General features: G+C 48.2%; 1 protein-coding gene and 1 pseudogene across 2 annotated transcripts in view; both read right to left on the reverse strand.

Moving 5' to 3' along the window:
• The window catches only part of Atp6v0a4 (ATPase H+ transporting V0 subunit a4), a 73,754-nt gene that overhangs the window by 23,304 nt on the left and 31,641 nt on the right, over positions 1-18,809 (reverse strand). For both annotated transcript variants that reach the window (XM_042054469.1, XM_038318554.1), the window contains exons 3-11: positions 18,118-18,196; positions 17,743-17,837; positions 14,594-14,719; positions 13,959-14,053; positions 12,562-12,688; positions 9,804-9,886; positions 8,859-8,952; positions 5,752-5,964; positions 1,572-1,722 (exon numbers count right to left, since the gene is read on the reverse strand). In XM_042054469.1, coding sequence (XP_041910403.1) covers positions 1,572-1,722; positions 5,752-5,964; positions 8,859-8,952; positions 9,804-9,886; positions 12,562-12,688; positions 13,959-14,053; positions 14,594-14,719; positions 17,743-17,837; positions 18,118-18,196 — 1,063 coding nt within the window. The remainder of the gene's footprint in view (positions 1-1,571; positions 1,723-5,751; positions 5,965-8,858; positions 8,953-9,803; positions 9,887-12,561; positions 12,689-13,958; positions 14,054-14,593; positions 14,720-17,742; positions 17,838-18,117; positions 18,197-18,809) is intronic.
• Positions 11,717-11,853, reverse strand: LOC119808606 (annotated as a pseudogene).

Raw genomic sequence — 18,809 nt, forward strand, 5'->3', positions numbered from 1 at the left:
GTGGGGCGTTTTTTCTAATGACGTGAGAAGGCCCAGTCTACCAGGAGCGGTGCCACCCTGGAGTATAAGAAAGTAAGCTGAAGAAGCCATGAGGCACAAGGCAGCAAGCAGCACTCCTCGGTGGCCTCTGCCTCAGTTTCCACCTCAAGCTCCTGCCCTGGCTTCCCTTCATGGTGAACTGTATCTCCAAGGTGAAATAAACCCTTTCCTCCCCGGTTTGGTTTTTGTCATAGTATTCATGGCAGCCACAGAAATCAAACTAGAATAGACTCAACCTTGCCCTGACCCCTTTCCATAGACCCTTTTCTCGGCTCTTGTTTCTCCTTCCCAGCATGACGACCCCCCCCCAAAGGCTCACATGTTTGAGCACTAGGTTCCCAGTGGGTGGTGCTATTTTGGGAAGATTATGGGACCTTTAGGAGGAAGCATGGGCTTTAGATTTTATAGCCTTGCCCCATTTTCTGTTCTTTCCCTGTTTCCTGTGTACAGATGAAAATGTAGACGCCCCCAGCTTCCTGCCCCTACTGCCAGGCCCTCTCTACCCGCTGCCATGATAGACTCCTCCCTCTGGAACCAAAACTAAAATAAACCCTCACTCCCCGTTTCTTTGGTCAGGGCATTTTATTACAGCGTGGAAAAGCCCTGATACAATCCCATCTCCCATAGGCTGTTTATGGAGGTATTTGGACAGTGTGGTAAAAGCGGCTAACACAGGACTGGAAGGGTGTCTCTAACTCCTGTATTCTTGTCAGTGTCTCCACCCCAGACAGCACCAGCAGTCACTCATAGGCATCTTGACACCCTGAAGGCCCCAAATTATTGGTCACAAGTTAGAGAAGACTCCAGCTAGAGAACTATCCTCTTCTCTGTGTGGCTATGGAGCATCTGGTCTACCCCTCTATTTTACTACCCAGGCCTCCATAGTCACACGAAACAAGGCAGGGTACCAAGAATCTATTCTCTTGATCTCAGGTCCTGTGGATCCTTGTCTTTCTCACATAATAACTTCGGAATTGTAAAGATGCTATAGGGCCTTGGCTGACTTGGAGAAGAAAATGAAACCTAGGGTTGACTGCCATTTAAAACAGCCAGGTGTGGTGTCACACACTTGTGTACTCAGTGCACAGGAAATGGAAACATGGAGATCGTGAGTTCAAGGCTACCCTGGGCTACGTACAGGAACCTGACTCTAAACAAAAACATACTCAAAAGGCTGGAGAGATGGCTCAGTAGTTAAGAGCACTGACTACTCTTCTAGAGGATCTGGGTTCAATTGCTAGCACCCACATGGTAGCTCGCATTGTCTGTAATTCCAGTTTCAGGGGACCCAACACCCATGGCAAAACACCAATGCACATAAAATAAAAATAGATAAAATAAACATACTCAAGGAGGGGTGAAGACAAAAAGTAAATCTTTCATAAGTCAGTATTTACAAAAGCCTTGGGAAACCAAAAGACATTGTAGAATGTCACAGTATAATTGGATTCACCTCCTGTCACTACTGAGAGGCACACCTCAGCAATTTTCAGTTTCTTGCTACCTCGTTGTGCAAGGCATCAGACCTTTACCTGGGTTCATCTCTCTGTAGCTCCCTACTCCATAGGCGTCGACAATGTTCTGGAAGCCAGCTGTAAATTTATTAGTCCTGTTGAAGGTGGGAGGGTCTGCTTTAGTCTCCACTTCGGTCATGATGGGGACCATGGAGGAGCCACTAAGTTCCTGCAGAAAGAACAGGTGACCAATGTATATATTTGAGAGCTAAGTACTGGCCCACAGATCTGGATCTGGTACATAAACTTGGGACATCTCTTGACCTCCCCAAAAACCATGATTCCACCTGTGCAAGGTGAATGTGTCTTAATACTTACCTAATATTGCTTACATGAGTGTATCAAAAGGGAAGAACATGTCCTGGTTCTCTGATTGTCCTCCATGCCTCTCCAACACACACACACACACACACACACTCAGCTCTAGGCTCTCTATTCTCCACCCCCCCCCCTCTTTCTTTGGAAGCTCAGCCATTTTACTAATTCATCCTTTTCTTTCAAGGAAAGAACTTTCTTCCACATCTCACTCTTTTCTAACTGCCCAGTATGTTTTCCTGACTCAGCATCTCTAGAAAAATCCATGCACCTACAGTTGAATCACCAATGAGCCCCAACTAGGTCCTCCCTGTCCCCTGCCTCTTCCCAGAGCCTCCACTTTCCTAGGTTCTTGAAGTTCTGTGGCCACCATTTCAATCCCTTCTCCTGACTTAGTGGCCGCCATTCCAGCCTAATACTTCTCCCTCCTGAACCCTGGCTCCTATTCTCTGAGTTACCACCCTAGCCAGGCCTCACCACCTCCTCCAGCCTAGGTCCCTTCTGTTGATCCACCCACCCACCCACCCACGCTGCCCAGTCATGCCTAGAATAAAACAAACCAAAGGCATTGTTCTGCAGACTTCCTACAGTCTAAAGAGTGACGTCAAAACACCTTGGCTTCTTTACGGGGTTGACTTAATCCTCCACTGACATCTTCATGACCTACTCCTCATGGAAACCAAGACTGCACAAGGCACCTCCCCTCTCTGCCCATCCTCCACGCCATCCACCACCCCAAACCCGCACAGCGTGCCCTCAATGGGACTTCACCAACTAAAGGAGACTTTGCAGAATTTAGTCACACTTTACCTCATGATGCCATGAGGTAGATCTCAAGACAAAGCCCAGTTTAGAGATAAGGAAACAGAGGACAGCAGGGTTAAGAAACTGCTCCAGGTCATAAAGCAGGTGGAGGAGCTCCCCACTCTCCAGTTAAGGGGGAGTAGGAGTCTCCTCCTCAGCAGCAAGGCACAATGCCTCCTCTCCATCCGGTACACACCTCGCGGCAGCTGAGCCATAGCTGGCAGAGGCCACAAGGGAAGGGATTGTGACGATGAGGACAGAACCCAACACCTGTTCTGTCTTTACCTTTCCTAACCCTCCCACTCACACCTGTCCTGGAAGCACCTGGGATACTTCAGGGGGTTGAAGAAACTGCTCTAGCCAGCCACGTAGGAAGCCTGGCCTTATGACGACACAGGTTAACATTGAGACAGGGTCTCCTGTACCCCAAGGCCGGCCTTGAAATGCTGTGACTCGAGGATGCTCTTGAACTTCAGGTCCTTCCACCTCCTGAGTACTGGGATTACAGGCGTGCTCCACGCCCCTGCTGTATTCTAAATTCAATTCTGACCCTAGTGTTGTGGCGCCGCCTCCTTGGTGGCCTGGCTCTCCTCATCCTGCAGTGAAAATGCTTCTGAAAAACAGACAGGACCAGGCCACTCTGCCACGGAATAGAATTGTGCCCCTAAGCCACTAAGTTGTTTCAGTAGGTAAGAGTGCTTGCCACCAAATCTGATGGCCTGGGTTCAGTTTCCAGAGTGAACACAGTAGAGACAATCAGCTCAGACAAGCTGTCCTCTGACCTCCACATGTGTGTACTCTCTCTACACACACACACACACACACACACGTTAAATATAATAAAATGTTTTATTCCACCCCTTACACTGTTCTGAGGGCCTCAGGAGCTTTCACACCTCCATCCTAACCAGCCCTGCCCCCTCCCTGCACCACCCTCCCCCTACCCTGTCCCCTTCCTACTTCTACCCTGTACCACCCTGCCCCCTCCCTGCCTCTACCCTGTCCCTACCCTGTCCCCTTCCTGCTCCCTCCCTGCCCCAACCCTGATCCCTTTCTGCCCCTACACTGTCCCTTCCCTGATCTGACCCTGCACCACCCTTCCCCTACCCTGTACCCACCCTGCCCCTACCCCGCATCCACCTTGCCCCTTCCCTGCTCACTAAGCACTCTGCTTCAGGATTCACCCAGAATGCACCCCTGCTCTGCCCCATCTGAAGGAAATTCATAATTTGAAAATGTTCCTTCTGTGTAGTTTGGGAATGCAACTTGTTCCTTCTGTGTAGTTTGGGAATGCAACTTGAACACCCTCCACGCTGAAGTCCTGAGCCCTGATTCACTCCGATTTCCTATTGGTCTCTGTGCCTCCGTTTCCTTCAGCGGGAATGTGGACAGTTCACACAAGCTCTTCCTTCAGACCTCTCCACCCGAGAGCTTTACCTCACAGTACTCCCAGGGTCCTCAGCAACATCTGCTCTGATTGCCACAGCTGCCATGAGTTCCCCAGCCCCCAACCCCTTACCAGATGTACCACCGGCCTAGCAGGAAGTCTTCCCACCATCCTGGCTAGAGCCAGTTTCCTTCCCTCCACCCAGGCCTCAGTCCAGTGGGGTCACCACCCTGATCCTCCGCACAATGATCCAAGCAAGTGTATCACATTCTCCAGAAGAAAGCAGTCAGTCCGCCCTCTTGACACCACAAAGCCCATTCCCACGTGTGGATCACCCTGGCCCTGTGTGGCTTTGGATGGCATGAGGCATCTTCCTGCCTGAGCTTGGATGGCATTGCTGCTGGTCTCACCCACCCAGAACCAAGGGTCAGCCCTCAGGCACTCTTTGGGCTGGGGCTCACTCTTTCATCGGATGAGGTCAACAGGTGGTCACGACCAGCTTCTCTCCCATGATGCCCGTCACTTCCCTCACCCACCATTCACGGCTGCCCGCGAGCACATATTCAGGGGCAAGCGCCGTGCTCATCTCTCTTTCTAGAAAGTCTCCTGGGACTGGGCCGTGTCTCCCCCAGGAGCTCTGGATCCACTGTGCCCAGGGAGAGTGTCGCAGACACATGAGGAAGTAGCAACCAAACGCCGTGTGTGCGTGTGCTCGGTGCTGCAGCTAGCACGCTGAACCAAGTGTGCCTTTGAGCTCTTAGTGCAAGGGTTCGGGTGTTGTGTCTCTCTACCTAGCCCGTACCACTATAAGGTGATAGGGGGCGCCTATAGTCATACTATGAAAACTACCCTTGCAGCTGGCAGGAGGGGCAGCGCATGAACACTCAAAATGTATGCACTGAAAGTGAATGAGTGCCACAAAGGAATGGTGGCAGCTTTTTAACTGCTGGAGGGAAAAAAAGTTTCTCTGCTATGCATTAGCATTGAGTTAAGAATCGAAGGTAGCTGGGCGGTGGTGGCGCACGCCTTTAATCCCAGCACTCAGGAGGCAGAGGCAGGCGGATCTCTGAGTTCAAGGCCAGCCTGGTCTACAAGAGCTAGTTCCAGGACAGGCTCTAGAAACTACAGGGAAACCCTGTCTCGAAAAACAAAAAAAAAAAACAAAAAAAAAAAAAAAAAAAAAAAGAATCGAAGGTAAAGGGACTGGAAACATAGCTCAGTGAATCAAGTGCCTGCCTAGCAGGCTCTAAGCCCTGAGTTCAGTCCCCAGCACTGAATAAATCAGGTGTAGTGGTGAGTGCCTGGAGTCAGAAGTTCAAGGTCAGCCAGGTGGTGTGTCACAAGGCTAGCTCTCTATGGACAAAGGCAGACAGATCTCTATGAGTTCAAAGCCAGCCAGGTCTACAGAGTGAGTTCCAGGACTGCCAGGGCTAAGCAGAGAAACCACATCTTGAAAAAAAAAAAAAAAATCAAGGTCATCCTCAGTTACACAGAGTTGGAGACTCTGTTATATGAAATACAGTCTCTCTCTCTCTCTTTTTTTTTTTTTAATGTGCTGGAGGTACAAGATAGGAACAATTCTACCTCAGAGCCACTTGTTAGCTTGTTCACAACCCCAGACAGGATAAGCAGGGGCTGGGAGGCCAGATGTCACTTGCCTCCCGTGCCCAGCCGCCCCTGCCACTCACTCACCATGCCCTGCTCCAGCGCCTTCTTGATGTGCCTGGTGTCTGCTACTGGGAACCAGATCTCGGCGATGATGCACTGCTGGGTGACGTCAATATTACACATGTTCAGGGCGTGGTAGACGGCCTTCATCTTCTGCACTTTGATGACCCAGGAGTGCCAGTTGGCGGCTGCTTCCTGCAGTAGGCGCTGCCGGTGAGACTCTGTTTGGGTAATGACCTGGCCGAAAGCAAAGAGAGAAAAACAATGAACATTCATGGGGGTATCTGATACGATGGCGAAAGCGGGGGTTCATCTGCCATAGTGGCTTCCCCTGCCCTGGAAAGAGCACGTGATCAGTTTGTCTCCCCTACCCAAGGTTAGCTCCTACAAGCAAAGGCCTTTTCTCCTTTTTCCTCTTTTTCCTCTAAGCTATTTGCTTCCTCTTCCTCCTGCTGCTGCTCTAGGTTGAACTGTGCGTCCAGTTAAGCGGAGGCCACGCTGGAGTGTGAGCCTGGATCTAGAGAGGAAGGCACCCAAGAAGTTCACCATGGGAATGGCAGCACTGATGGGAGCAACACATCCTCTAGCCAGGGCCATCAAGTTGCCCTGGGTAAGACAGATGCTGGGTAAGACAGGAAGGCTCCTCCCTCAGCCTTCTCAGCAAGAGCCCTGCCCAGGTGGCACCTTGATTTTGGACCGCTGGCCTCCAGAAGGAACTGTGTAAGAGAATCTATGTCTAGTACTTGAACCTACCCATCGTGGTCATATGTTACAGTCAGACCAAACAGTCTCCATGATAAACCCTTCAGTAAATGCCAAGCGAGTTCATGAACGGGAAACTTGGTTCTCATAAAACTCATTTGAAGGAATTACATTTCCTGTTTTGACAAATAAAACAGGGTTATCTTTTTCAGTCCCCTTTCATATATTATAAAAGACAGTTCATGAGCGTAAGACCTGTAATACACAGGCCTGCACGTGTGTCTTGAAGGATCACTTGCGGGTGTAAAACAACTCATTCTGAGGATTACCAGGAGACAAAACCACCTTGGCACAGATAAATGTATCCTACAAGAACACCTGCAGGCAAGAAATGGCTCAGTGTGTAAAGGTGCTTGGGGTCAAGCCTGACTTCCTGAGTTTGATTCCTAGAGCCTACGAGGTGAAAAGATGCCATTTTTATAAGTTGTTCTCTGATCTCCACATGCAATAACACAGTGCTTACACACACACACACACCACATACACACACCACACACACGCCACACACACACCACACACGCACCACACACACACACACACACACGCACCACACACACGCACCACACACACACACGCACCACACACACACACACGCACCACACACACACACACACACACACACACACACACACACACACACACACACAATGTGCTTTTAAAAAATCCTGCTCACAGACAGGATTGAATCCTAGAATATAGAAACTCTGAGAGTGGACTCCAGAGGAGGCCCTTCTGATCAGTCAGTCTTTTGAGCCCATGCCTACACATGCCTGTTTTCACAGTTTGTCTTACAAGGACAACTGCCAGACACTGGAGAGAGTCTCAGATTCATCCATGGCTATGACTGAAGAAGGGGAAAAACAGATCAGTCAGAACTTCCCCAGATCTCTGAACACAGCTGCCCAAGTCCCGCCCCACGTAAACACAATCAGCCTCATTCCTTCCCCGTTCTCAGGGCGCATCCCTGAGCCCCATCAGAGTATTTTCAGAGAAGGAATTGCCTGAGGGAAAGAATTGCTGGGACAGTGGCTAAGAAGGAATAGAGACAATAAATTAAACACAGATATTCTGGGACGGTAAAAGTGTTCACTGGCCAAAGGCTTTTCAAGTACACATTCCAGGTGTACACATTACAGGCATATATATACCTGTAACTCCAGCACTTAGGAGGCTGAAGCAGGAGGATTGACATGAGTTCAAAACAAGCCTGAATTATGTAACAAATAGCCACCCACCTAGAGCTACACAGCAAGACCCGGTCTCAAAAAACGAATAGCTAAAACCTAACTTCTAAACTCACACACTGAAGATTTAAAGTGTACTAGCCTATCCAGCAGCCGTGTGCAACTCGGGGAATCTCGATTTAATAAAAACCGAACCGTGATGGGATGGGACAGTGGCTCAGGTGGCGCAGTGCTCGCCTTGCAAACATGACATCAGTTCAATGCCCAGAACTCATTTAAAAGAGCCAGGCACAGTGATAGACACTAGCAATCCAAGGCTGAGGAGTTAGGGACGGGAGCCCTGGGGCTTGCTGGCCTGTCTCCCCACCTAACGGGGAGCACTGGTAAAAATCAGGGACCCTGTCTCAAAGAAGGTAGACGGCTTCCCTGAAGAGACTATCTGAAACTGAAATTGTCCTTGGCTTTGGCACATGTGCACACATACACACGCGCTCCTATGTACACACATAAGCACACTCATGCGTGTGCACAAAACTTAAAAAGCAATCAAAATTCAGTCGCTTGGCGTCACTAGTCATGTTTCGAGAGCTCAAAAGCCACCTGTGGCCCTGACATTACAGCACCGGATAGAGTGGACCGCAGAGCAATCCTGTGGCACGGAAAGTTACAGCGGACAGCACTGGTGGAGAATATACCATTGGACAGAGAATATACCATTGAACCAGTCTGCATGCTGCTGCCATTCAAGAGTATTCTAGACCCAGACACACTTGGAGTCACTGGGGATGATGACGGACCTCCCCAAGGAAGTCTAGCTGGGATGCATCCAGCACTCACAAGGAAAAACCAGACTCGCTGTTTCCACAGTAATCTCAGCCAACTGGTTGCTCCACTCCGCTGGCTGATTGCAGGGTTGCAGACTCGTCAGGCAAAGGCTGGCCATAAAGGGCTCCTTTCATCAGATTAGGGCGGCTGCCTGAGGTGAACTAGGGCTGCGGTGCATTCTAAGCTGAGCAGCACGTGACAAGCATGCAGAATTGTCCGCCCCAGCTCACTGAACACTGCTTTTCTAATTGTGCAGTCTGTTGCAGTTCCAACCAGAATTGCAAAGCAAACATTCCAGGCAGGACTCACGAGGAAAGGGCAGCGGCCCCCATCAGCTCACCGCCTGAAGCCCTCACTCACAGTGATTAAGTCCTCCAGCCTCACGTTGACGCTGGCCAGCATCTCTTTGCGCTCTACGGCAGACTCCGGGCAGGGGTAGATGGTGGCACGAAACCTGTGTTGAACATATTGAGAGGGCACACATGAGTCCCTACAGAAAGCCTGCTGCAGCCCCTTCCCTAACCAGGCCATCACTGACTGGCTGACGCTGCTCAAGGGGCCAATCGGTTGCTAAAACGGCCTCCTGTGTGGTCATTAGAAAATGATTCACAACAGCTGGGCACAGGGCCTCATGCCTGTAGCAGGAGAATTGCAAGCTCAATTGCTTCTACGGAGTGAAGTCAAGGCCAGCCTGGGGGTATGCCTCAATGGGAAGAGTACTTACCTAGCATGGGTTGAGGTCCTGGGCTCACTCCCCAGGACCACACACACACACACACACACACACACACACACAGAGAGAGAGAGAGAGAGAGAGAGAGAGAGAGAGAGAGAGAGAGAGAGAGAGAGAGAGAGAGAGAGAGAGAGAGAGAGAGAGAGAGAGAGATTGGTCTACAGAAACAGCTGAGCCATGGTACCCACTCTCTCCTTTTCTGTTTATTCCTTTTCTGTGCCAGTGAGTCAAACCCAGGGCCTCTAGCATGCCAGCCAGTGCCCTCCCACCACGCTGCAGCTCCAGCCCAAGGCTGCCCACTCAACAGCATCAAGAGTAGAACAAGATAATACCCTGAAACAGGTTGTGTGTCTCTACCTAGTGCTGCCTTCGTAACTCACTAGTTCCCTTCTCCCTGGTAGTATCCTCACAACTACTGACAGCTGGCTGCACTTCCAGCATCACCCTAAATGGTCTTCAGAAAGTTATTCTGAATCCTCGCCATCCTCAGCGAGGGCATGCCATTCCACAGGACACAGCTCTACCCACTCCCGACCCCGACCACCAGGACAGAGCGTGACGGCCTTGCTCACCCATCACAAATCTTCTTGATTTTCAGCCTGAGCTGTTCTCCTTGATAAAATATGATGAATATATTCTTTTTCATTTCTTCTTTCTGGAATATCAGGAAAATAAGGTTATTTTCCTTCCTTCCTTCCTTCCGTCCTTCCTTCCTTCCTTCCTTCCTTCCCTCCCAGTGTTGGAGGTGAAACCCCGATGTAAACATTCTCCCCTTGCAGAACATAAACCATAAACACAGAAAGGCCTCAAACTAACAGCCTCTTTGCTTGCTATGTGCCAGTGACCACAGCCGGGCTTTGGATTCTGTTCTCATCCCCACAGGGAAGAGAGTGCTCACACCTAAGAAAACACCTCCAGGAGGGTCTGGGATATTTCATGGATTTCATGGTTCAGAACAGCAACGGCTAGCCTGGGCATCAGAAGCAGCTGGAAACATCTGCACATCACAGTCTCTGTTTATACTTCCTAAGGGAGAGCTGTGAGTAAGTAAGTAGTGACTCACAGCTACTGAAGAGGCTCCCTTAAGAACACCGCTTAGGCTGGGAGGGGTAGCACACGCCTTTAATCCCCGCTCTTGGGAGGAACGCAGAGGCAGGTGAACGGCACAAGTTTCAGGCCAGTCAGGACAAAGGAATGAAACCCTGTCTTAAAACAAAGGAACAAAGACAAAACAAAAAAGTAAAAGCCACTATTTCGGGCTAGGAGTAGCTCAGTGCCTGGGCGCTTGCCTAGCTAGTGCAGAGTCCTGAGTTTAGTCCGTAGCAATGCAAAAGTAAGTCACTGGTAAAGAGGCAAGTATGGACGGAAACGGGGCTGCCGGTTTGTTGTTGTTTTTCATTTGAGGGAATGGGGGGAAATTATAAAACTTTCTGTTGAAGGTTTCAATCCAATAAACTCATCACATGCGCTCAGCATCCCAGAATCAGGGGCCACCTCAGAGGGAAGCCAGAAAGGGTCATCAAAGTGTCACACACCCTTCAAGCCTACCTTCCTGAGGTTTATATTATAAAACTAATTCATCAAGAAGAAAAAAGTCACATGCATAATCCCAGGGCTACGAGGATGAGGAAGAGGGCATTGAGTTAAAGCCGACCTGGGAATACACTGTCTCAAAACAACCAGCACCACCAAAAGGTCCAGGAGCAGAGGGATGCAGAGGCTAGGTAGGGTAACTGGAAATAAAATGTCCAGAGATATAGCCTGAGAGTCACATCCTGATTGTCCCTCAGAGACAAACGGGTATACACGATCATAGGAACAGGGTAGGGGTGTTTCAGGAGATCTGGAAATAAATGCTTTGCACAATCTCCAAACATCCTCCACCCAGGGAAGCTGTCTGGTCTTTTTCAGAATCTTTGAGGTCATTTAGACTCTAGATCTGCTAGAATCAGGGATCCGTTCTGACTTCCAGTACCTGCTGGTGACCCTCCATGACCCGGATCATCTTTCTCCATACATTTCCTTTATAAATACTCTCCCATCAAGGCAACCACATGTCAAAACTTGACTGTAAAGTGACAATCCAATGTCACAATTTAAAATAACCATAGAAACCAAGCATGGTTGGACCATGCATACGATCTCAGCACTTGGGCACCACAGGCAGGAAGACCAGGACTGCAAGGCCTGTCTCTGCTACCTGGACAATCCAAAGCCAGTCTGGGCTACATGAGACTTTATCAAAAACAAAAACCACACACACACATAGACACACACAGAGAGACATACACACACAAATAATAAGACTAAAGCATGCACAAGATTAAGGGTAGAAATTTTCTTATTTTAAACAAAAAAAGCAAAAGAATCATTTCCATGTAAAATTATTACTGCCCGTGGTTAGAGAAAAGCAATACAAGAAGATAGTTTAAATATACTGGTGTACTTACTGGAGAGTGTGTTTTGTATATTTTAAAAATTATTCACAGGGAAGAGCATGAACTGCCCCCCACTATCACAAATTATGGGATCAAGTTTCTCACAGTGGGGTCAACACAACCCAGACGCAATGAGCAAGCCTCATTCTGGGAAAACCCTGTCATCTCCTCCCCAGATAAATATATGTGTCTTTTTTTAAGATTTGTTTTCTATTTTATTTCAACGGTGGCTTTTTTTTAAAAATCAAATAAAATTTAATTCAAGTTTTTAGCATCTAGCCTGGAAGATTACAGACTTGGTTTCTGGGAGTGAAAGAACAAGACCATTTAAACACTAGTTGGAAGGGTGCAGGAAAGCAATTAGCTGATGGAATTACCAGCGAGGAATGTGTAGCCTTCGGGGGAGGGGGGGAGGGGGGGGGAAGAGCCTTCTTGTTGGAAGCCTGAGGGCTGCAGCAGCCAGTTCCCTCCTCTATCATAGCAACATCATCTGGGATGCTGTAAGAACCGCAGACCCTTAGGTGCCACCCTGGCCCAGAGAGATCTCAGATGACTCTGCAACCTGTGGCCACCCTAAAGCTGGAGAAGGACTCCGGTTCTGGGTGTATTTGTGAAGAAAACAGCTTCAGCCTCTTGTGGTACTTGTAAAGTAAGGTTCTAGAAGCAAGATGCCCACACTTTGAGGAGCGAACCAAGTACGAGGTGTCCTTAGACGGGCCCTTCAAATGTACTGAATTTAAAAGGTGGGGCGTGGGGGAAATAGAGAAGAAAGGGAAAGAGAAAGGGGAGACAGGGGAGGAAACAGATACCAGCTGGTGGTGAGTGAGACGTCTTTAGTGCTAGGGACTCCAGGAAGCTCGCACAGCCCTCTCTGGAGGCCTGAGCCACCCACCGTCACGGGATCCTCCAGAAGCGTGTCCATCTCGCTGAACTTCAAATACACGTTTCCCCGGCAAACTCTCCACAGCAGCCTCTCGAAGGAGGCCATCCTCTCCCTGTGTATCACACCAGCCGTGAACCTAGACAGCAGCAAGAGACAGCACTGAGGCCCAGGGCCTGTGGGACGACGACGGGAGCGGCTCACAAGCCACATGTCCACCTGCCCACAGCTTGTTGGATTGTCTGTCTGCCTCGATACTGCGTCCTTAATCATTGCGATTCTATCTATACTATAGCAACATTATGTGGTCTATACACACATAAATATGTAATATAATAAACCATTCCTATGGTGTTATAGTCATTGTCAGTAAATGTTCAATGGTCTCTATGCACCTTTATTTTTCAGAAGCAATGTATTAAGAAACACACATTGGAAAAAAATTTAAAAAAATAAGAAGATAAAAAGAAACACACACTGATATCCAGATATCTCTGTTTTACAGCATCCTGGTACTTAGATAACTGCTGCTTAAATGTCTAACATGGTCTTCAAAAATGTAACTTTTCAATGGTTTATTACTTTAGATAATGTTGATCTTTTATTACCTTCAAGTAAAATATTTATATAAATGTCATCTTTTCATTTCATTTTTAGTTTTGGGTTTTTTGTTTTGTTTTTTTGAGAAAGGGTTTCTCTGTAGTCCTGACCTGGAAGCTCTCTATGTAAATCAAACTAGCCTGGAACTCAGAGATCAGCCTGCCTCTGCCTCCCGAGTGTTGGGATTAAAGGCGTGTGCAACCACAGCCAGCTCCATTTCAAATTTCAATAAGCTCACAAATATCTACTGAATAAAAAAGTAGAGGCCTCCAGCCACAATGTTCATAAGTGTTTTAAAATCCATCCACCTCACATAAACACTGAATGCATCCCCATTTTGAATTGCCACATATTTTCATGAGTATCATGCCATATTTCTACCACTTAGGGTTCATTTGCCTGCTCAACTTTGTCATCTCTAACAACATTTGAAAACTCCAAATATATTTTATCAAACACAAGGGAGGTGGAACATACCTACCTCCTAGCTTTGTCCCAAAACTAGAGAAGAGCCACAAATAAATAATGAAGCCACATCCGCCCCATATGGGAGCCCTGTACACAGGCACTCTCCAGGCTGAAGCCATAAGCATAGTCATGAACAAGGGCCCCCCCCCCTCGCTCACCTCACCAGCCTTGTAGGTTACCCCAGGTCTGTCCCTGCATGGAAGCCTTGCATTCATTCACAGGCAACGAACGGTTCTACACTCAGTTCTTCTCAGTCGGGGAGATTTACCAAATACCAGGTATCAGGCAAAAGACCAGGAACCTACCCACACCCAACTCTTAGGACACGGAGTGATACTAACCCCAACTTCCCAGTCATGAACGCAGGTATAGCTCTTAACTCCAAGAGACCCGAAGTGTCTTCAACAAAGAAATCGTCAGCTAAGTTGGTTTCTGTCTGAAAGACAAACACCAGCCCTGTCATTAAACACGGGGCACCTTAGAAGCACCCGAACCTCAGGCTTTGCTGTTTCTAAGGAAGCTTTAATCTTCCACAGATGTTAACAGAAGTGAACAAGCAAAGATCTCCTTGTCAGGACAAAAAACCCCAAACCTTCCCACTCCAACCCTAACCCTGCTCAAACCCATCCTCCCTTGTTCTGGCTCCCCTTCTCTTGGGCTGTACTTCTCTTATTGAGACAGGGTGTCACTATGTCACCCTGACTGGCCCAGAACTAGATCTATAGACCAAACCTGCCTCTGCCTCCTGAGCACTGGGATTGAAGGCGTCACCACTATGCCTGACCCGAGTGCCATCATTTTTTTTGCATTCCCTTGAATAGGAATCACTGCTGGAGTACTCCACACTTCGCTGATAGCCTGGCCACGGGCCAAGAAACAAAGTGTTTTATCCATAGTCCAGACCAGCCTTTTTTCAAAACAGAAACTTGGGGCTCTGAGGAAAGGACCCTTTACTGACCACACCCCCAAGAAACACCTCAAAAAAGTCCTGGGTTTTCTTTAGGAGGTATTTGAGTTCTGTCAGCTCCAGAAAGCTCTTCTTCAAAGCCTGTTGGTTCTGGTTGGCTTCCTGTAGCTCTCCTTCCAATTTCTCCAGAGTACTCTGCGGAGGGAAGAAAAAAATAAGCCGGGTTTAAAGTGCTGTGACCCTCATTCTACACACTGACCCTAATCGAGAACAGAGAGGCGGTCCCCGTGTCAAAACACAGCTTGAAGCTGAGCACTCCGGTCAGCTGTAAATTAAATATTCTTGTAGAAGGCAGCAAAGGTCTGACAAACACTGTCGGGAGTGTCATCCTCCGACAGTGAAATTCAAAATCACTGAGGGATGAAAGAGAGCTCTTGAGGAACTTCATGGTGTCTTGTCCCCTTTAGAACTCCAAAAGGTAAGAAAGTAATTTTACATGTTAGAAGATGGTTAAAATGCAAGACAGGAGAGTATTCTCTCCTCCCCCCATGACCTCTGCCCAGTTCTACGTGGATCCGAAGAGCTAAATTTGAACAAGAGATAAGAGGCTATAGAGAATAGTGGGAAAAAAAAGGCAAGAAGGCAGAACTGAGCCAAAAACAAAACAAAACATAACCAAACACACACACACACACACACACACACACACACACACCAATTTATTCTCCCGACTGAACACACACATGAGAGAATAAAACTTGTATGAAACCTGACGGGAAAAATAACCAGCAAATCAGGACACACACACAGACACACACACAGACACACACACACACACACAAATCACACGGCAGTCAATCATAGACTAGATAGACTAGTCTGGAAAAACAACTTTTCTGTTTTGTTTCAGAATGTTCAAAGAGGTAAGTAAGAGAGAGTGCTCCCATCATTAATAAGGAAAAATAATAAATGGTTAAACAGCAATTACCTAAAATAAGAGAGCAGGCAGGGGACCAGCAAGATGGCTCAGCAGGTCAAGGCACTTGCCGCCAAGCCTGACAACCCCAGTTCCAATCCCAGGACCCACGGAGTGAAGGAAAGAACCAACACCTGCAAGTGGTCCTCTGACTTCCACACACACATCACAGTATGTGCACGTGCACACACATGCCCACTCACCCGAGAGACATAAAGAAATGTAAGAACCTGAAAATCATGCAGACCTAGAAAGATAACTATTAGAAATCTGGAAAGTGAAAAGGTGTAGCTATTCAAATTCAAAGCCCAATAAATGAGATGTAGTATATTCTAGACATGATTTTTAAATTTAGTATTGAAATGTAACAGTCAGGCATGGTGTTTCACCCCCTTTTTTTTTTTTTTTTTTTTGGTTTTTCGAGACAGGGTATAGATGACACTTGCTACAATCTAGCACAGTCTATATTTTTTTTTCTTTTTTCTTTTTTTGGTTTTTCGAGACAGGGTTTCTCTGCAGCTTTTCTTTTTGGAGCCTGTCCTGGAACTAGCTCTTGTAGACCAGGCTGGCCTCGAACTCACAGAGATCCGCCTGCCTCTGCCTCCCGAGTGCTGGGATTAAAGGCGTGCGCCACCACCGCCCGGCTGTTCTGCGTTCTTATTCTCTATACACTGACTAGTTTTGAGTCTCAGTGATCATCACCATCTACTGCATGCATAGGTGTCACCCCTTTAATTTCAGTACTTAAGAGGTAGAGGCAGGTGGATCTCTGGGAGTTCAAGGCTAACATGGTCTACATAGTGAGTTCTAGGACAGTCAGAGCTATATAATGGACAGACCCTGTCCAAGAAGGGAGGGAGGGAGGGAGGGAAAGGGAAAAAAAAAAACCTAGGTCACTTATCTTAAAAATACCTTTAAAATAGAATGGAGAGCTGGGCAGTGGTGGCACATGCCTTTAATCCCAGCACTTAGAAGGCAAAGGCAGGTGGGCTTCTGTAAGTTCGGGGCCAGCCTGGTCTTCAGACTGAATTCCAGAACAGCCAGGGCTACACAGAGAAACCCTGTCTTGGGGAAAAATTACAATAGAGAGGACTAGAGACTGGGCTCAGTGGGTTAACAATATTTGCTGTTCTTGCAGAGGACCTAGGTTCAGTCCAGCACCCACATGGTGGCTCACAGCCAACTTAACCCCAGTTCCGAGTGATTCAAAGGCCTCTCTGTCTTCCATGGGCACCAAGCACACACATGGTGCATATACATACATGCAGGCAAACACTCAGACATATAAAATAAGTATACCCAAAAAGGGCTGTCTATACCAATGCTACCTTTCCCTCTGCCCTCTGAAAACAAGTGTATACTGTCAGAAAAAACTGAATGCTGGGATTTGGAGCAGTGAGACTTAAAGGTGTCTGTCTCGGCACAGCTGAAGAGTTCACAGAGCAGTCAATTAAACCAATCACAGTGCAGCTGGAGGAACTTTATTTTAAGTTGAAAAGAACCAGTTCACAAACTTTGTTCTGCCAGGCACATTACAGGAAAACATCCCGTTCAGCCTGTCCTATGGCACCACATAGATAAGACTCCACTGCCTGTGAGAAACTTCTGTACTCAAAAGAAATCTCTCCTCGAAATGGGGCGAGCTTGCTCAGAGCAGTGTTGAGAAAGGAAAACAGCTCCCCATCCCAGTCGACATAAGAGGCCCTAAAGCTGTACCCTGAGATTTTCCTAGGACACTATCTTAGTTAGGGTTTCTTTTTTGTGGTGAACACCAGGACCAAAGAAACCCGGGTTTATTTCAGCTCACGGCTCCACGTAATAGTCCATCCCTGAGGGAGTCAAGGCAGGAACTCAAACGGGGCAGGATGCTGGAGGCAGGAACTGATGCAAAGGTCATGGAAGGGTGCTGTTTACTGGCTTGTTCCCCCTGGCTTGCTCAACCTGCAAGAGCCCAGGACACCAGCCTAGAGATGCTACCCCCACCATGGTCTGAACACTCCCGCATCCACCACTAAGATGCGTTGTAGGCGTGCCTAAAACCCATTTTGTGGAGACATTTTCTCAACTGAGGCTCCCTCCTCTCACTCAGTCGGCTCTAACTTGTGACATGTTGACATAAAACTAGGCAGAGCAGACACGAAGTAGCCCCAGAAAGGAACTATCACCTACTTGTTCGCATGTAAAAAATCCAAAAGCTGCTTGACCATCCTCAGTTCAGGGGATGGTAGAGCGAGGCTCTTACCTCCAGGGTGATCATTTCTCGGGGGAGAGGCGTCTCTGGCTCCTTCTCGGGCATCTGGATTACAATCTCATTTTGCATCTCATCTTCCAGAAAACCTGAAGGAAAGCACAGGTATCATGGCTTCCCAGAACACGGAAGTGGGGGTCCAGCAGAAGAGGTGCCTCGGGCCAGCTGAGTTATCTGGGCTGCTCTAGTTCCTGACCCACGGGGGGGTCCATCCTCTTTCCCATGTTGGCTTGGCACAGCTCTCTGCCATGTAACGCTTCCTGAGGTGATTCCCAAGGCAGAGGGTACTGGGAACCACGGTAATTTAAGTGCTATAAACTAGCTACCTCTTTTGGTTCACATTTATGCAATGAGAGGAAAGAGGCTTACGGAGGATTCGCTCCAGCGACTCGCACCTTCGGACTTCATTCACAAACTTCCTCTGGAAGCTGTTCACATTTGCGTTGAGCTGCAGGAAAGGGGAACCACCGGCTCACGTTAGGGATCTGCAGCTACCAGAGTCTTCCTCTCCTCGCTGCATTACCCTCTGGACGCTGGAGACGGCTGCTAGCAACGCGTTAGGAACACACATGGCTGCGCACGGGATGTATAAGTCCCAGGCAAGTTGCACCTTCCATTCCCACCCTCCTCAGTGGGATCAGGAATAGGAGAGACCGAGAACACTGTACAGGTCTACAGAGTGCATCCCGGTCATCAACGAGAATTCACCCTCAGCTTAGCCTAATAAACATTGGGCCTAGAGAGAGGACTCAGTGGTTAAGTGCACTTTCCGTTCTTCCAGTTAGGTTTCCAGCACCCAAGTCAGGCAGGTCACTGTCACGCGGAGCCCCAGCACCAGGGGACCCAATGCGTCTGACCTCGTGAGCACCACACTCAGATGTGTGCATGCGTGCGCACACACACCTACTCATGATAAAGATAAAATCTTTAAAAAAAATTGTTAGTGAGGACTGGCCTCTGGTCTGGCGCCATGCTAACTAGCAATGCAAAGGACAAGACCAGGGCCTCCCACGAGGGAGCCAAGGTTTGACTTTGACCTTGGTGAGGAAATAAAGAAGGAC

Source organism: Arvicola amphibius, chromosome 2 (genome assembly GCF_903992535.2).
Source record: "Arvicola amphibius chromosome 2, mArvAmp1.2, whole genome shotgun sequence".
Classification (NCBI taxonomy): domain Eukaryota; kingdom Metazoa; phylum Chordata; class Mammalia; order Rodentia; family Cricetidae; genus Arvicola; species Arvicola amphibius.